The sequence below is a fragment of the Oryzias latipes genome, chromosome 7, assembly GCF_002234675.1.
Source record: "Oryzias latipes chromosome 7, ASM223467v1".
NCBI classification, from domain to species: Eukaryota; Metazoa; Chordata; class Actinopteri; order Beloniformes; family Adrianichthyidae; genus Oryzias; species Oryzias latipes.
In genome coordinates, this window is record NC_019865.2 from 6,397,987 (window position 1) to 6,414,788 (window position 16,802).

The 16,802-nt window shown below is 39.2% G+C and overlaps 1 protein-coding gene across 1 annotated transcript; it reads right to left on the reverse strand.

The window, feature by feature from the left end:
- Positions 1 to 469: 469 nt before the first annotated feature.
- LOC101168117 (hyaluronidase-2-like) lies at positions 470 to 16,409 on the reverse strand. The gene is made up of 8 exons (XM_023956425.1): positions 15,839 to 16,409; positions 14,799 to 14,885; positions 3,528 to 4,125; positions 3,054 to 3,302; positions 2,096 to 2,242; positions 1,862 to 1,948; positions 1,449 to 1,631; positions 470 to 931 (listed from the first exon to the last, which is right to left on the reverse strand). The coding sequence occupies exons 3-8, from the start codon at positions 4,080 to 4,082 to the stop codon at positions 557 to 559; spliced, it is 1,596 nt and encodes a 531-aa protein (XP_023812193.1). The 5' UTR covers positions 4,083 to 4,125; positions 14,799 to 14,885; positions 15,839 to 16,409; the 3' UTR covers positions 470 to 556.
- Between the last annotated feature and the right edge of the window lie 393 nt (positions 16,410 to 16,802).

Below are 16,802 nucleotides of genomic sequence, written 5' to 3' on the forward strand. Positions count from 1 at the left end.
TTGTGTACTGACACACATGCCAGAAGCTTTAAGGAAGTCAGAAATCTCCTAAAAATGTAGGAACTTTTAATTTTTACTTTTTATTAAACATATTGTAGTTCCACCAGTAATACTGCAGGGGGAGACATAGAACTCCAAAACCTCCTCGGGTACAGAAAGGCAGAATCCAGTTTCACAAAATTACAGAGGAGCTGAAGTTCTCTCACATATTTGAATCATGAAACTTATGATTCATTAAGCATCTCAAAGCTTATTTTTTGTTTGCATTCACATTACCTTAAAATAAAAAGTCTGAGTATCTAAAATAATATTTCTCTAACGCCTTTGTGAATTTGCCCTTTAGAGTGAAGCAAGTGTACCTTCTGCATCTTGGCACATCCAATGTGATAAAGTCTATTACCAGCTCTAGAGATTGTTTGTCCTTTATTAAAAGAGGGAATCAAAAACGTATGGGAAATTACGTTTGTTGTTTTTTTTTTTAGGAATTGAGCATCTTCTCAAGGACACTTCAGAAAGGGCCACAGTCACAGCTCAGACCTGAAGTCTGAGTGAAATGTCAACATAAAGGTCCCAGGCATAGACTTCCTGCCACCAGCCCCAGCAGAAGCATCCCGTTTGGGGCAGCCAGCAGACTGGCCACGCTGTCAGTCGGTACTTCCAGTGAAGGCTTTGAGTTGCCAGTGTCGGGAGGGTCAGTTCTTCTAAATTTAGTGTCAGAGGCACTTTTTGCTGTGGAGGCTGCTGTCACGGCTCCAGCATCTCCATCAGACTTGACTCCAACCGAAGCTCCATCCCTGGGAGCCTGCTGGTCTGATGCGTCCCCACCTGCAGTCTTGTACCACTGGCACCGGAAGTCTTTTTTCCAAATTTCCGCTGGATCTGTCTCGACTGTTTCATTGCCTTTGTCTGGCTGAACCATACCTTTTCCACCCTATAAAGGAGGCAGTAAAAAAACATATGATATATTGTCTAAGCATTAAAAACTAATACGCTTCATGATTTACGTTCGGCTTTTTCTGTCAGTTAAAGGTCATTGTAGCTTGATCAGAGATTTGGAAAATGGTTGACAGGTGTTGCTGTGTTCTGAAGTGGAGGATCAAACTGCACCTGATCCTCCTCTGGTGGGTCTTAGCTACTGTTTTCCTGTGTCTGTACTTAGCGACTAAACTCAGGAAATCTGCTGGTTACACAGCTCCCTGCCGCTTTCATCCTTGTTTTCTAAATAAACATATACAGTTCTCTTAATTGGTATGATGCCCAAAATAGACGCCACACTTCCAGCTTCCATCAAGTGGAGATAATAGACAATTACTAAGTAACCGCTGTAGGAGTGGGTCACAGGGATCGTAATGCAATCTGCTCTGACACTTTTTTTATCCTCACATTCATTTTATACATAAATATATGAAGTTTAAATATATTTTTTTTTCTTTCAAATTTTCTGTCACCTTTCCAGTCACTGTGGATGACGGTGGCAGATGGAGGTAAGCAGAGCTGTCTGGATCCAGACGAACACATCGACCCCTCCCCTGGCAAAGGGATGCTGAGCACAGCTGAGTTGCCGTGGTGATGTTCATGATGTAGGGTCCCAGCACTTTCTGGACAAACTCCGCCAGGTCCTGGCATTCTCTCTGGGGCACAGAGAAGTGGGGTGGATTGTAATGAAGCTGACAATTGGTCTCATAAGATGTGCAATTTTGAGACTAAATGGAAAAATTGGATGGTGCCTGTATTTCACAAATGGAAATGGACACATTTGCATATATATAGAACAGGAAAAGAACTGTGGATACAATTCTCAAAAAAACAACAACACTGTGGTAAATTAGATGTATGTACACTGAAATGTAAGCACTTATACCTCTGTTTTAGGCTCACTTTTATCCCAGATGACAATGCCTGCGGTTCCCATGGCAGCACTTTCTCCTATAGTATTGACCAGGTCAGTCTTTAAGGGAGAAAAATGTAAAAGAAATACCACCAAGTAAGCTGTTTTCTGAAGCAAATTTATTTCACTTTAACTAACATTTCATAAAGGGGATGTTTATGAAGTGAAAAAGTCTTTTAGAGCCCAGATCAGAGGGAAACATCTTACCTGTGATAGAAAGGTTTTAGTTGAGACGTAGACACTCTTGACCAACGGGAAGACGGGAAGATCAAAATCTGTTCCAGCAAGAGATGAGACCCGTAAGGCTTCTCTTATCTGACCTGATGAGGAAAGCCTGGCTCCAGACGAGCCACTCTGCAGAAAGAGAAGCACTTTGCATATATTTGTGCTAAAAAGTCAAACACAGCATAGCTTTACAGTCAGAAAAATAAACTGTGCATTGAGCTGCGCTCCCAAATGAAAGAAAAGTCATTAAAATGAGAAATGCAAATACAAGTAAAACACCAAAACAGATGACATTACGGATAAAAATGTTGACATTAAATACTTTTGTTAATTAAGTTTGAAGTTCAGTGGGGAAGTGGAGGCTGTTAACTGCTCGTGTAATGGGTTTGGAGCAGACAAGAGGGGGGGTCGAAGAAGACCCAGTTTTTTCTAGCCAGGTCTAAAGACCCACTCTGATGGGGGGGGGGGCGTTTTGGGTGTTTTTCAACATGTTCTTGTGGCATTTTTCTGATGTTGGAGGTCACATATAAAGATTGTGAAGTGTCGGACAAAAAAAATCCATTTGAAAAAGATCTTAGTTGTGATGCAGAAAATGTGTTTTTTAAAATGTTTTCCTCCTCCGAACTGGTATCTGGCTCTAATTTGTTCGACTGAATAGCTCCTATGGCTCACTATTAAGAATGCTCCACACCAACTACTTAGAGCCGATTTCTAATGAACTCCTGCCGCTCTGCAGAAACTATTTCCTAGAAAACAACAGGTTTTATTTTTATTTGGGCTAAAAATTGCATAGTCACAATGAAAAGACTACTGGAACGCTTGGAAAATGGGTTCCAGTAGTCTTTAAGTGGGTCTTCAAGTGCTTCAGACTATTCTCTTCTTGTTTTGTCAGTTTCTCATTAGATCGGTTTTTAGAAATGCTGTGAGAAGAGGCTTCCACCTGCAGCTTGTCCAGAGTCAGGAGGGGGTAGAGGGCGGAGCATCGTTTCCATAGCCACAGGAGCTCATCGTTAAGGGCCGCCTCAGCGGGAGGGCACCGGCCGGTGTAATTGCTTAATGCTGTTTGGGTGGGGTCGTTGTTGTTGCAGCTAGGGTAAGGAGAAAAGCCCCACAGTGCTTTGGGCCTCAACCTTTTGACCTCTCGTAGACTTTCCATCATGACTGACTGGGCTGCTGCTTCGAAGTCCACCTGCAGGGAGACAAAATGATCCTTTAGCTCTCTAAGCTTTCCTAGAACAGGCTAGACGACTTGAGTTGTCCAAATATTTGTAAAACAGCAGCTGTTTTGATAAATAACAGATTTTAAATAGACGTTAATCCAGGATTATTAAAATTATATGTTCTAATTCTACTTCAAGCTACTCAAGCATATTTGACTTTATCTAATCCCCCTGTTTTAACCAAATCTTCTCACCTTTGACCATTTCTCCACTTCTTCTGTGGTCCATTTTGGAAAGAAGGATTTCATCAGCTTCCTGGAGGCCTCCTGATACATGGCCTGTTTTTCTCGGTTCCTGGACCATTGTGGGAGCCACTCTGCCCAGCGCAGGACCCCCAACCCCAGGTACCTCGGGGAAGGTAGAGCTGCATCTAAGTCTTGCTGCAGTTTTTGGATGTGGCTGTTCAGGCGTGTGTGCTGCGGAAGCCCCTTGTTGACAGGTGTGCTTTTGTCTATGAAGTAGGGGTAGTTTCCCAGGGTGTCCTCGTAAAAAACGGCTATACGTTCTGGCTCCATGCCAAAGGACCTGGCATCTGCTCTGTTGAAGCAGGAAGAGTCGCGGATTCCCCAGAAGATGATGAAAGGCTGTCCAGACAGAAGAGGAGGCTGTGCGAGCGGTGGCGGACCGCTCTTACAGGGGCAGGCAAAGAGACCGAGGAGGAGGAGGAGAACGAAGGGGGCTGACAAAAAAGCTGTGGGTTTCGGTTCCGGCTGTGGGTCTGGATGGAAATGAGGTTTGGTGCGCGCCATTGAAGTGGCTCACCCCTTCAGGCCGTCACATTCAATCATGTTGCTAAGAAAAATAAAACAGACATCCATCAGTTTGTAATTTGATGTACAAAGTGATTCCAGAGACTTCGTTCGACAACAATAACAAATCTGCAGCAAATTCACTATTTTTGATAGTTTTATTCTCAGAGACTTATCTGGTTGTGTTATTTGTGCAGGGACCAGTATGGTATAGTGACTGTAAGGCTGAAATTGTCGCCGAAGACGCTGAGGCAAGTCTATCGTTTGTAATGCGCTAAAATACATAAAAACTCCAAATGCCAACAAGGTCCTTTTCTGTAATATTAACTAAAAAATAGCTGACAAAAGCAAAAATTCTAAGTTTTTTTAAAATCATTCTAGGTAAACATTATAAATGAAGCGGCCAAAACAGGAAACTAAGCTAAATCAATTTCTCCCCCTGATCATGATAGTACTTTCATTTTTTGACATAGTTATAGCTAAAACAAAAATTCAAAAAGTGCTCTCTGGTCCGTGCATCATTTATTTTATGAAAACAACAATTTACTGTGATCAAATTTATAGCTAAAAATACATAAAAACAGCATCATTTGGTTAATGAAAACCGCAAATGTAACAGATAAATTTTGCTGCTAAATTACAGCTAAAAGTGCCTCAGTCATTAAAAACAATGATTAACAATTAATGTTCTCCTTTTAAGCATATCCCTTTACTGATTCGCACAGGTGCTTTGGCAGAAAGGATGCCCTTCCAGACACAATCCTGAATTTTTATCCGGGCTGGGGACCGGCACAGGGGGATCCAGACTTTTGGTCCCCTTGTGGCTACATAGTGGCTATATAAAAGAGTAATAAAATCTGTAAAACTAGAATAAACAGCAATAAATATACCAAATGAAAATATAACATGATCACAATACTTCAAATTTTAAAAACCTTCACCATTGGATGTCCAGATTTTTAACATGTTTTAGCCATGTGACTTTGTCCAAACAATGGTGACTACATATGGTACATAATAAAGACAGCACACAACTGAAAAATCAGTTCAAAGCCTTTTGGGGTCATGGGGAGGCTGCAGCCAGTCCCAATCACAGTAGGGTGAAGGAAGGGTGCACCCTGGATGTTTTGCCTCTTCACTGCTGTTGCTGTTGTTAACCTTTCAGCATATCCCTTCAGTGGTCGCCACAGCAAATCAGCTTTCACTGAATCGCACAGGTGGTTTGGCAGAGATTATCATGCCAGACACCCTTCCTGACACAACCTCGTATATTATCCAGGCTGGGGACCGGCACAGGGAGACCCAGACTTGCCCCCCCCCGTGTGGCTACATAGTCAGGCAGTGGCATGAAGGGTCAATAACCCACGGTGGATGAAGCTCATTGAAGCTATTGAATCCTGGTTTCCTGTGCACCAGTCCTGCACTTGACCAACTGAGTTAATTTCCTTTTAACAGCTAAAAGTAACTTTGCACAAATATGTTGATTTAAACATAGAAATAGACTGTCAGGACTTGTTTTGTTCAATGTTATCAAAGATTTACTTGGGTGAAACCTGTGTTTCTCAGTGTTTTTAACATGCTTTTGTGGCCATTTTTCTCATGATATAAGACATATAAAAAGAAAATCAAACTTCCAAATTGCATTTCTGAGTATTTCTTTTCTAAAATCGATGTGAATCGGCGCAGACAAGAGAGATGCTGTTCGTGACGTAAAAAATGTCGCGGTCGGGCCACAAGCTCCCTGCTCCGCTCTGCAGAAACAATGTCCCAGAAAACTATACAGGTTTTTAAAATTTGGCTAAAATCAGCATAATCATAATTAAAAGACCACAAGGAACACCGTGAAAATATTTTGAAAGATGATCACTGTTCACACTCCTGTATATTTGAAATGTTTTCAGTTTTAGTTTATTTCAGAGTTTTTCTTAATAAGAGTTTTTCTTTTTTCTTTGGAGTGATTTTCTGTTGTATTAGATTTCCATGTTGTCGTATTATGTTGAATGTCGTTCAGTTGGTTATCTGCTCTTCATTTCCTGCTTGTGAAGCCATTCACTTGTTTTTCCATTGTTCTCTTCCTGGTTATCATTTCTGTTTAGTGGTGTGTCGTTTTTCTCTCTATGGTTATTGTCTTTATTTCAGCCAGCGTTTGCAGTGCATTCTGTTTCCCCCCCTGGAATTAGATAGTTCACTCCTCTGTTCTGTTTGCTGGCATCTCCCATTTTGTGTATTTTTTAAGGGTCAAAACTCTGACATAAAAACCAGCATTACATTCTTTGGAAGAAGAGGCACAACAGCAAAATCTCAAACAGTGATTTGGTTTCATAAATTTAGGAAACTGTCCTTCCTAGACGGCATCACATCGTTGAGTCTGTAGCCCGGCTCACACATTCAGGGATTTTAGTCTCAGTGTGTTCCTGAAAGGAAATCCAACGCATCTGACCCCCTTAAACTAATGTTTGACATTTATACAAATTGCCCAAATAAAAAGTCTGCAGTTTTATTTTTCCCAGTTTGTGCCTGATCATAAAGTTAAAAAAAGGGCAAACAATTGCTGGTTAGCAGTGGCAGCTCTGCAAGAGCACAGATAGCTGCATGTTCTATAACAAGCCATTAAAAAGGGAAGAGTGGCGCTGTGTGAGAAGTGACAGGTAGAAACATGGTTGCTGAAAATCTAAATGTCACAGACTCCTGGAACATGCAGTCTGCTGGTTACAAATAGATCCACAGAGGGGGGAATATCAGCTCTGCCGCTCTGGTGTAGCTTATTTTCTACAGGTGTTTGTCATTATCTAGGCTCGTTAGATCATTTGATGGGTGGATCATTGCTGGAAAATGAACCGTTTCAACAGTGCAAAACAAAGCAGGGGGTGGGGGGGGGGGGTAATGGCTCACAATCAATTGCTACAAACAATCATCCTCATTTAAAATAGCAGTGATGGAGTTTGAAATGAATTTAGTCTGATCTTATTGGTCCTTGCGATGAGAAAACAGTAGAATTAAAATGGGAATGAGCTCCCTGTTCTCTGTCCTCATCCACAGCTCTTAATTTTAATGACTTTTTAACACCAGGGTTGATAAATAATTAAGTGACTGATTAAAACGCAGCCACACTCTGTTTGTTAAATGTGCCGAAACCTGTGAAATGTGTTCAGATTCCGTATCCAACAATTTATCTGATGTTGAACTTGCATCTTAACTATTGTGTTCTGACAAAAAGACTGCAAATGAATATTTCTAGTCCGTAGTATCTCCGGGATTTTAATGGCGTTGACAGGAGCTGATTAAGCCTCCAGATAACTATAACATGTAAGCTCTAAATCCAGCAGGGTCGGAGATCACAGAGTTCATGGTGTCCTGCAGAGACGTTTTGGGGTTTTGCACCCATTCTTTTAGGAAAATATGGGGTTCAATGGTTCCAAAGATGGTTCTAAAGATTCCAATGGAGTCATTCAGTGAGGAATATACAAATATTTAAGGGGAAAGATAACGCTTTAGTCCTGGAGGAAACATTTACAGTGTAACCTTTTTGCTATCCTAGGCACTTTAACGTTGGGAGTTGGGTCATCTAGACCCACTAGACAGTGCGCTGAACCTTTTTTCTTCAATGATTTGTGATCTTCCCTGGTGTCCATGGATTACATGAAATCCTCTCCACCTTTATCCACCTTTGTCATCGTAGGGAGAACACGTCAATGGTCATCTTGACCCCATGGGATGGCAAAAGGGTTACAGGGAGCAGGATTCTAGAGGCCAAACACTGCTGGTGGTGTTTTTTTATTTTAAATATCAGCCTGTTCTTTAAGTAACCAGTCCACACCCAACTCAGAAATGTGTAGACTATAAGCTTAATGAAGACAAATATCATATCTATGTGTGCCATTAAAGATAGTTTAATTGTCTTGAAGTGTATAGAACCTGAGCAAATATTTATATATTTTTTGAGTGCTAAATATCTTCCTTTTTTTTCAATTCCCAATATGTATAATCTGGTCACCCTTTTTACGCAATCCGTGAGTCGCTGCTCATACTGGGGGGTAAATGTGAGAACTGGCTAATCTGTTCCGGATAAGCCTCTTCTCTGTGTTTACTTTTCTGTTTGGTCAGAGGTTGATCCTTTAGCCCTCCGCTGCTCTAAATAAAAAAAGATGCCTCCACCTACGCGTTTTAAAAATATCCAAATAGAGCCGTCATTTAGCAACAGTTTGAATGGCTTAGAACTCAGGCACTACATTTTTAACATTTTGCAATGAAATATAGTATTAATACAATCCATGTTTGATTTTTAGTTCATTTTTAAGTGTTTCTTAAAAAAAATAAAATAAAAGATTCTTGAAAACTTTTTCCTCGTAGCTGCATTTATGTTTAAAAACCGCTACTTTGTGTAAAACACGGGAGGTTATGAAAATCAGGATCTTACGCTGTGTTTTTCAAAGTTCACCTTCATCTCATATATATTAGAAATGTCCAGACAAAAAAGGTTTCGTGTGTCTGTTTGTGGAATAAGGCTGTGGAAAAACCAGTTAACACCTAAAACAATGTCGAAACGTTAAGAAGATTTTTGATAAATATGGACATCTACAAAACATAAATAATCTGTGTTGTATCTGTAAATATTGATGAATATAAATTTGAATCATATCAGGTTGTACTTGGGGAAAAAGATTTAAAGGGAATCAAATGTCAGATCTCAGTACTAGTTCTGTTAGATCTAAGTGCTGCTTTTGATACTGTTAATCACCTGATCCTTGTAAACAGACTTAAAAGTCTTGGCCTTTCAGGAACTGTTCTCAAGTAGTTCGAGTCTTATCTCATGGAGAGAAACTTTATGGTAATATATTATATAATATATAATAATATTATGGACACACACTTTTCTGGGGTCCATGAAATTAATTGTGGTGTGCCTCAAGGTTCCATCCTTTGCCCCTTGCTTTTTAACATTTACATGCTTCCACTAGGAAATGTCATCAGAAGCCACAACATCAGCTGTCATAGCTATGCTGATGATACCCAGTTGTACATAGCTATGTCTCCTGATGACACAAAGCCAATAGAAGCACTTTATATCTGTATTTTAGATGTGAAATTATGGATGGCTTTTCTGCAGCTCAACCAGGAAAAAAACGAAATTTTAGTTATCGGTCCTGAAGCTAAGAGAGAGAAACCGTTTCTGAAGTTAAAAGAACTTTCATTAAGTCATTCAGAAACAGTCAGAAACCTAGGCGTTATTTTTGACTCTAAGCTAACTTTTATCCCACATATAAAACAGGTGGTAAAAACTGGTTTTTATCATCTTCGAAATCTAGCTAGAGTTCTCTGTCTTGCTAATATGGAGATGCTAATGCATGCTTTTATCATGAGTAAAATTGATTATTGTAACGCCCTGCTTGCTGGTCTTCCAAAAACCAATATTACGAACCTTCAGCTTCTCCAAAATTCTGCTGCACGAGTTCTTACAAAGACCAGGAGGCAGGGCTCACATCACCCCAATTTTAAAATCCTTGCATTGGCTCCCCATATGCCTCAGGATTGATTTTAAGATACTTTTAACCGTTTTTAAATGTCTTAACGGTCTTGCGCCTTATTATTTATCCAATCTTTTAGTAAAGTACGAACCCTCGCGGACCCTGAGTACCTCTGGCACTGGTCTGTTAACCATTCCGACTGTAAAAACCAAAACCTACGGAGAAGCCTCTTTTCAGCACTATGGCCCCCGTTTGTGGAACAGTCTGCCAGAGGACTTGAGAGCCACAGAGAGCCTTAATGCTTTTAAGAAAGGGCTAAAGACCCATCTTTTTAACCTGGCTTTTAACTAATTTTTTACTACCTTTATTTATTTTTATCTTGTTTTATGAACTTACACTAGATTCTAATGTGTTATTTTAATTTACCTTATATCAGTGTTTTAGTGTTTATTGCTTTTTTCAATGTTAACTTTATCAGTCTCCTTTTTTTATTTTTTGTTTTTTTTATTTTCCAGTGCTTCCTCAGTTTGGACCTCTCCCTCTGGGTCGGCTGCTGTTCAGCCACTGCAGCGCTGGATGGGGACCTGCTGTGGTGGAGCGGTCCCTGCCTGTGATCCTGCATTTGGCTGTCTATGCGGCTATTCACAGAGGGGGAGGCTCCAACTATTAGCGTTTTCGTGCTCAGCCTATTTCTTATTTGTCATTATCTTTCCCCATTAGTTAGGGGGTGGGAGATGTGAAAGAGGTGGGGGGTTGTGTAGGTACAGGGAGGTTAGATTGGCTAACTTGGCAATGTTTTTTTACACCGGATGCCCTTCCTGACGCAACCCTCTCAATCCAACCGGGCTTGGGACTGGCACAGCAGCAGAGAAGGGAATAGGGAGCAGCCCGGATTTGAACCCTGGTTTCACGGACGGAAGGCGCCGCAAACCAGCACGAGCTAAACCGGCCCCCCAATGTAAAGCACATTGTGTTATACTTTTATATGAATAGCCTTTATAAATAAAGTTTGATTTGATTTGTTGGTGTCAGATGTTTCTGTGTTTATATATATCTATGTGTAGTTATCTGTTTTTAAGGGTATCTGAAGTTGAATATGTACTCAGTGGAGAGGGAACAGGTCTACAGTAGATACATAGTGGGTTGGATTGGGGCAGTAATAAACTTGGCATGGAGGTGAGAAAACATCAGGTTTTTACATCTTCTGACCCCCTTTCTTGTATTTTTTTTGTTTGTTTGTTTTATTTTGTCTTATCGTTCATTTTAAAGTATGTGTCCATAAAAAAATATTATCAAAACGATTCAACAGATTCTGTAAATCAAAATTGAACTTCCAAATGACAAAAGCAGAAAATCAGTGTTTGTAATCCAGATTACTGAAATTCCGAGCCCGCTCTGTTGATTTAAATTATCTTTCTTATGTCTGTTTTTCTAAAGACATTTTGCTTTTAGCAACTTCCTAGAAATGTTCAACATGTTTTTCTGTTTTCAATTTGTTAAAATCATAGAAACATAGAAGATGTTGACTTAAAGACTAAAAAACAACAAGGTAGGACAGTGCTGTGATTATATATTTTAAGAGGAATTCTAACAACTCATCTGAACATTTGATCAAAAGTGAAAGCTCTGTTTTTGTGTAACTAAATGGTAATAGATTACAGCTTTATTTATTTTTAATCCCAAATTTTCCTTTTATAGTGACCCGGCTGATAGAAGATGTTAACAGATGTGCAACTTCCGTTCAGCTTTTTCTGACAATTACTTTAATGTACAAACAAACATCTTCTTGATAAGGTAATATTGTGAGAAAAGAGAGGTAGCCACGTAAATATTATTGTGGATTCATTTGTTTTTCGAGCAAATATTGAATATTCTTATAATTTGTTTTTTTGCATCTCTACATGGTTTTTATATCTTTGAACAAACGTTTGTTGGTATCATCCAGAAAAAGACAGTTTAGATGTTGTTCAAAAAAGCAGAAATCTGAGTTCTGCAACTGGTATTACTTCAGACTTCAAAAAACAATCCAAGAATTCCCATTTTTTTAGTCTGAGTTGGTAATGGGAAACACCTGATAAAAGCTGCAAATTTTCAATATTTTATCTCACATACTTAGTAAATTATTCAATCTAAGCTATTCAAAAAAGTTTTTTTGCATTCCAGTATCTTATTTTAGTAAATCCAATTATTTAGAGTAATTAACAAAGTGATGTAAAGATATTTATCTAAACCATTTCTGGTTTGTTTATTCATTTAACTATAAAAGCCATTGGTGACGTCTTTATTTTTTGGAAAAGTTTAATTAGATCTTACTTATAGTGTCTAAATAATGTCTGCCAACATTTATTGTCCCCTTCAAAGTTTATGATTAAACATGTATGATTCAATGTATTTCCAATGAAATATATGTTTTAATGAGAATTAATTTGTCCTCCTTTGGATGGTCAGTATCTTTTTTTCTGTGAATCCGAATATTTAATGTAAACTTTCTATTTAAATTGACTTAACCTTCATTCTGTACGTGGTTATTGATTTATTGATTTTCCAAAATTTTTATTTCCTTGCTGAATGAGGGGAATGTGCCTCTGCTGGGGTTAGCATCAGCTGTTTAAAACAATCATCTGGAAACATCACAATATGATTACTCTTACTTCATTACTGAATTCTGGAGAATGTGTATTGTGGTATCAGATGTTACTGAGTGGACCTTCCTGCATATGCAGTTCTGTCTGTTTACTCTGGAATGTGACGATCAGACTGGTACCTGAAACACTTTTTTTTCTGAAAAAAATCTTTTGGATTTGAGGTGCAAGGCAGCATCTAAAATCTTCAAATCCCTGCTAAAAAAAGTGTACTTTTCTTAAATATATATTAACCTTAAAAGCACAATTTAGAAAAACAATCAACAGGAGGAGTGCTTGTTTTTGCAGAAGGAACAAGCTGCACTTTGGATCATTTTGTTTTGCTTTTCCTCATCTGGTCTGCAGGTAATTGATGTAAGAATACAGGTGGGAAACACTTTCATTCATTAGCTTGTGTGGAAAAAATGCACCTCCAACTTTTGACGCAGAATGATTCATTTCCTGCTCATAACTTCTAATTTCTTGTATCCATTATATGGTGCCACAATAAATATGGAACATGTAGACGAGTTCAGGTGGAGAGTCTGGTTAAATTGTAAAATTACAAACGTGTGAGTTTTTGAGTTTTCACTCATTTGATGTGTTCTGCAAAGCGAAATAACCAAAGTACGATTTCTGCCTGGTGCTGCATTTTACCAGTTGTAAAGCTGTACATCAAACCACAAGATTTAGGTCTAAAACCAACAGATTTGAAGAAAAACTGCAGGGAATTAATGAGCCTGTTGCATATTTGCACATTGTCTTTTGGTAAATATATACTGTGGATTTTTATCAAGCAGGCAGCATCAGAGAAACTGACATTTAATATGTTTAAACTGAGTTTCAATAGTTGACTTCAGAGAGTAAGGCTAAAAGCTAGATCAAAATATAAATGTTGTCATCAAGTTGGATGATAAAATCTATGCATAAGAATCCAGCTATAGTGTCAATTCTCTTTTCTTAAGCTTATGCCAACATTAATTCTGAAGAGTTTTTAAGCCCATCACTATAAAAGAGGATTATTGTAGTTTTTTATTTACATTTTTTTCTTTTATCATATCAAGATTAAAGTTGGACATCTGTCAGGGAAAAAGCGAGACAGAATTTGGCAAAAAAGAGAGAAAAGCACAGAAAAAGTTGTTGTTTTTTTAAGTTAAATTACATTTTTGATAAAAGTCAGAACTTGTGTGAAAAAGTCAGGTTGTAGAATATAAAGTAAAATTTCTAATGCAGAACTTTCTGCCTTTCATTATTCTGTGATTATATATAAAGTTCCCAAAAGCCAAGTTCCATGACTGGGGTTTGGGTCGCCGATGCACCCGCCCTCGACTGCCACCCAAACCACATTGCACCGTCCCATTTTGAGGTCTCCTACGGGTGGTGGGCCCATGGGAGAGTGGTTCCACATCGCTCCTTCGGGCCCGTGGGAAGAGCCCCGGTCACCAGGCGCTCGCCTGCGAGCTCCAATCCCGGGCCTGGCTCCAGAGTGGGGCCCAAGTGACGCCAAATAATCGGGATCCGGGTGACGTAATCGGGAGCAAAGGAGAAAGAATCCGAGAAAGGTGGTTTGCCATCTCTCGGTGGGTGGAGTGTCCCTGCCCCAGGTGGAGGAGTTTAAATATCTTGGGGTCTTGTTCACGAGTGAGGGAAGACCGGAGCATGAGATTGACAGGCGGATCTGAGCGGCGTCCGCAGGTATGCGGTCGCTGTATCGGTCCATTGTGGTGAAGAGAGAGCTGAGCCGAAAAGCAAAGCTCTCAATTTACCGGTCAATCTTCGTTCCAATACTCACCTGTGGTCATGAGCTATGGGTCATGACCGAAAAAAACGAGGTCCGGAATACAATTGGCTGAAATGAGCTTCCTCTGTAGGGCGGCTTAGAGATAGGGTGAGAAGCTCGGTCACCTGCAGAGAGCTCCGGGTAGAACCGCTTCTCCTCCACATGGAAAAGAGGCAGTTGAGGTGGCTCAGGCATCTAGTCCGGATGCCTCCTGGTCGCCTCCCTGGGGAGGTGTTCCGGGCATGTCTCACTGGGCGGAGGCCCCGGGGAAGACCCAGGACTACGTTTCTCGCCTGGCCTGAGAATGCCTCGGGGTCCCCCCAGAGGAGCTGGAGGAAAGGGCTGGGGCGAGGGAAGTCTGGGCATCTCTTCTTAGACTGCTGCCCCCGCGACCCGGTCCCGGATAAGTGGAAGAAGATGGATGGATGGATGGATGGATGGATGGATGGATGGATATATATCAAGTTGATAAATAACATATTTAAATTTTAAATTAAATGTTTGTGGTTCTCTTTCTTATTGGACCCGGTCACTGTAGTTAGTCATTCTGAGAAATAGGTGCAAATTTCAAAGAAATGTGAAATGCCTTTGAAGTCTACATTGTAAAACTATAGAAAATGTGAAATTTTAGGTAAAAGAAAAAACGATTTTCTGTTCCCCACATGGTTTCTATTTTCTTTTTTTGGTGATCCCAGTCCTCAGCAAGTCATTCCAAAATCCATAAAACACAGTTTTGCTCATATTAAAACAGGTTTTGAAGACCATTTCTTTGCATTTGCTTCAAAAACGGCTTGAATAAATGATAAAAAAAATGTCTTTAGCAAATCTATTGGTGAACAAGTTAACTTACTGATGGAGTTTCCACTCTTTAAATGACGCCATCTTCGTGATGCTCTGGTTGTAAATATGCCATATCAGTCACATATGACTATGAATCCTGCAACACAAGCAAAAACACCGTGTATTTTTCAACTAAGTATTTTACATTTTTTAGCTGAAAAGCACTTTAAAGCTAGAATTGTTGTTTTAAAAACCACTCACTTGAATAAAATGCTTAATAAAGCTCTTTCACACGAAAATTGCTGCATTATTTATCAAAGATCTTACATTTTTCATAAAAAACGTGACCGCGTTCTCTTTGATTACTGTGACAAGACTTATGCCTGTTTTTACTTACAGCATTCACGTCTCCCGTTTCCTTAAGTCATTGCTTGTTTTATCCTGATTACCTTGTTAACCTTTGGTTACTCTGCCTGTCTATGACAGGTTGTGTGTCTGCACTAATCTCTATTGTGTCTTTTTCTTAGGGGTCCAATTACAGTTTCTACTCCACAATGCACCAAACCCAGGCTTAAAACATCATTTACAACATTTATAATCACGCTGAGTTTTTTTTACAAACATTTTGGATTCAAATTCAGTCATCTAAAACAAACATGGGCCGGTGTGACATAAAGAAACAAGAAGGACAACGCGAAAGTATCAAATATCTCCTAACTTTAAGCACACTGCACAGCATACAACTTTAATGCAAAGCATGAAGCATTTATTGGACATGCCAAAATCTCTTATGACTTTAAATTAAAAAAGCAACAAATATAATAAATAAGTAGAACGACCAATTTATTAAAATTAATTAAAAAAAAAAAAATATATATATATATATATATATATATATATATATATATATATATATATATATATATATATATATATATATATATATATATATATATATGTAAAGTTTATGATACAGAAAAAAGAGAGCTAAATTGCTAAAGAATAAAATAAAATCGTTGAGCACTCTCTAAGATGTTTTTACACTGCACACAGCAACCACCATTTCAAATGATTCGTCTTTTTTCTTTTCCTCAGACATGATAAACTTACCCAAGTCTGTGTCTTATTCCCTGTGCAGCTGTAAAGACATCTGAGCTTCAGCTCCGGCTATGTTTTTGTCCTCTGTCTTCAGTTTTATTCTACACTCTTCCAAGTAGAAAAACAAAATGATGCCGCTGGGGTATCTGAGGACATGAATGAGGAGAGCATGTATAAACCTGCTACAAAGAGGCTACTCACATCCAAAGGATGCACATAAGAAAAAGAAGAAAAAAAGATTCGGGAGGGAGAGGATAAAAAGAGACAGAAATAGAAAGGAGAATTAAAAGTTGCCGGGAGAGGAAGTGATGGTGAAAAACTAAGAAGGAAAGCTATGAAACAGGTGTGAAAGGAAGCCAAAGAGAGATAGAGGGGACATCTAAGGTATATCCGTTTGAGTGACAGAAGCATGTGCAGGCACATGCATGGGTGTGTGTGTGATTTCACCCTCACAGTAAGGCTAAGCTTCCTTAATGAACGATGGTAAGCAGGGTCAGAGTAGACCACGGCGGCCCACATGACCACTGACACTGTTTGTAATCCAATAATTCCTTGCTCTCCCACTGCGGCTCTTTACTAAACAAACGCTGGAGCTGCGAAGGATCACACCTGACATCGTCCTCACCTCCTAACTCCTTCATCCTTAAAAATACTTTTTTTTGTCCTCCTCAGTTACTGTCCTCCTGGTTGACTATATATTTGGTTTTTAAATGTCTCCGTTCTTGAGGCTTTTGGTCCTCTGCTTCTGTCTCCCAAATCCCAATCAGGGTAATCTAATTTCCTTTCTATTGCATTTTATCTGATAGGATAATAGTCAACTATTGGTAAGGAACTATTTTTAAAAATAGAAATTAGGCATAATTTTATTATTTAGATTCCAGGTTTTGACAAATGTATACCCATTTATTTGAAATAAAGAGACATGTTTTACAGACCCACTCCAATCATCTTTTGCTCCATTTTAAAAGGGTTTCAA

Excerpts from the sequence above, each read along its gene's own strand:
- LOC101168117 (XM_023956425.1), bottom strand. The coding sequence starts at position 4,082 with ATGGCGCGCACCAAACCTCATTTCCATCCAGACCCACAGCCGGAACCG. Across the intron at positions 3,303-3,527 it reads AAGTGGAGAAATGGTCAAAG|GTGGACTTCGAAGCAGCAGC; the intron begins GTGAGAAGATTT and ends GTCTCCCTGCAG. Across the intron at positions 932-1,448 it reads CATCCACAGTGACTGGAAAG|GGTGGAAAAGGTATGGTTCA; the intron begins GTGACAGAAAAT and ends CCTCCTTTATAG.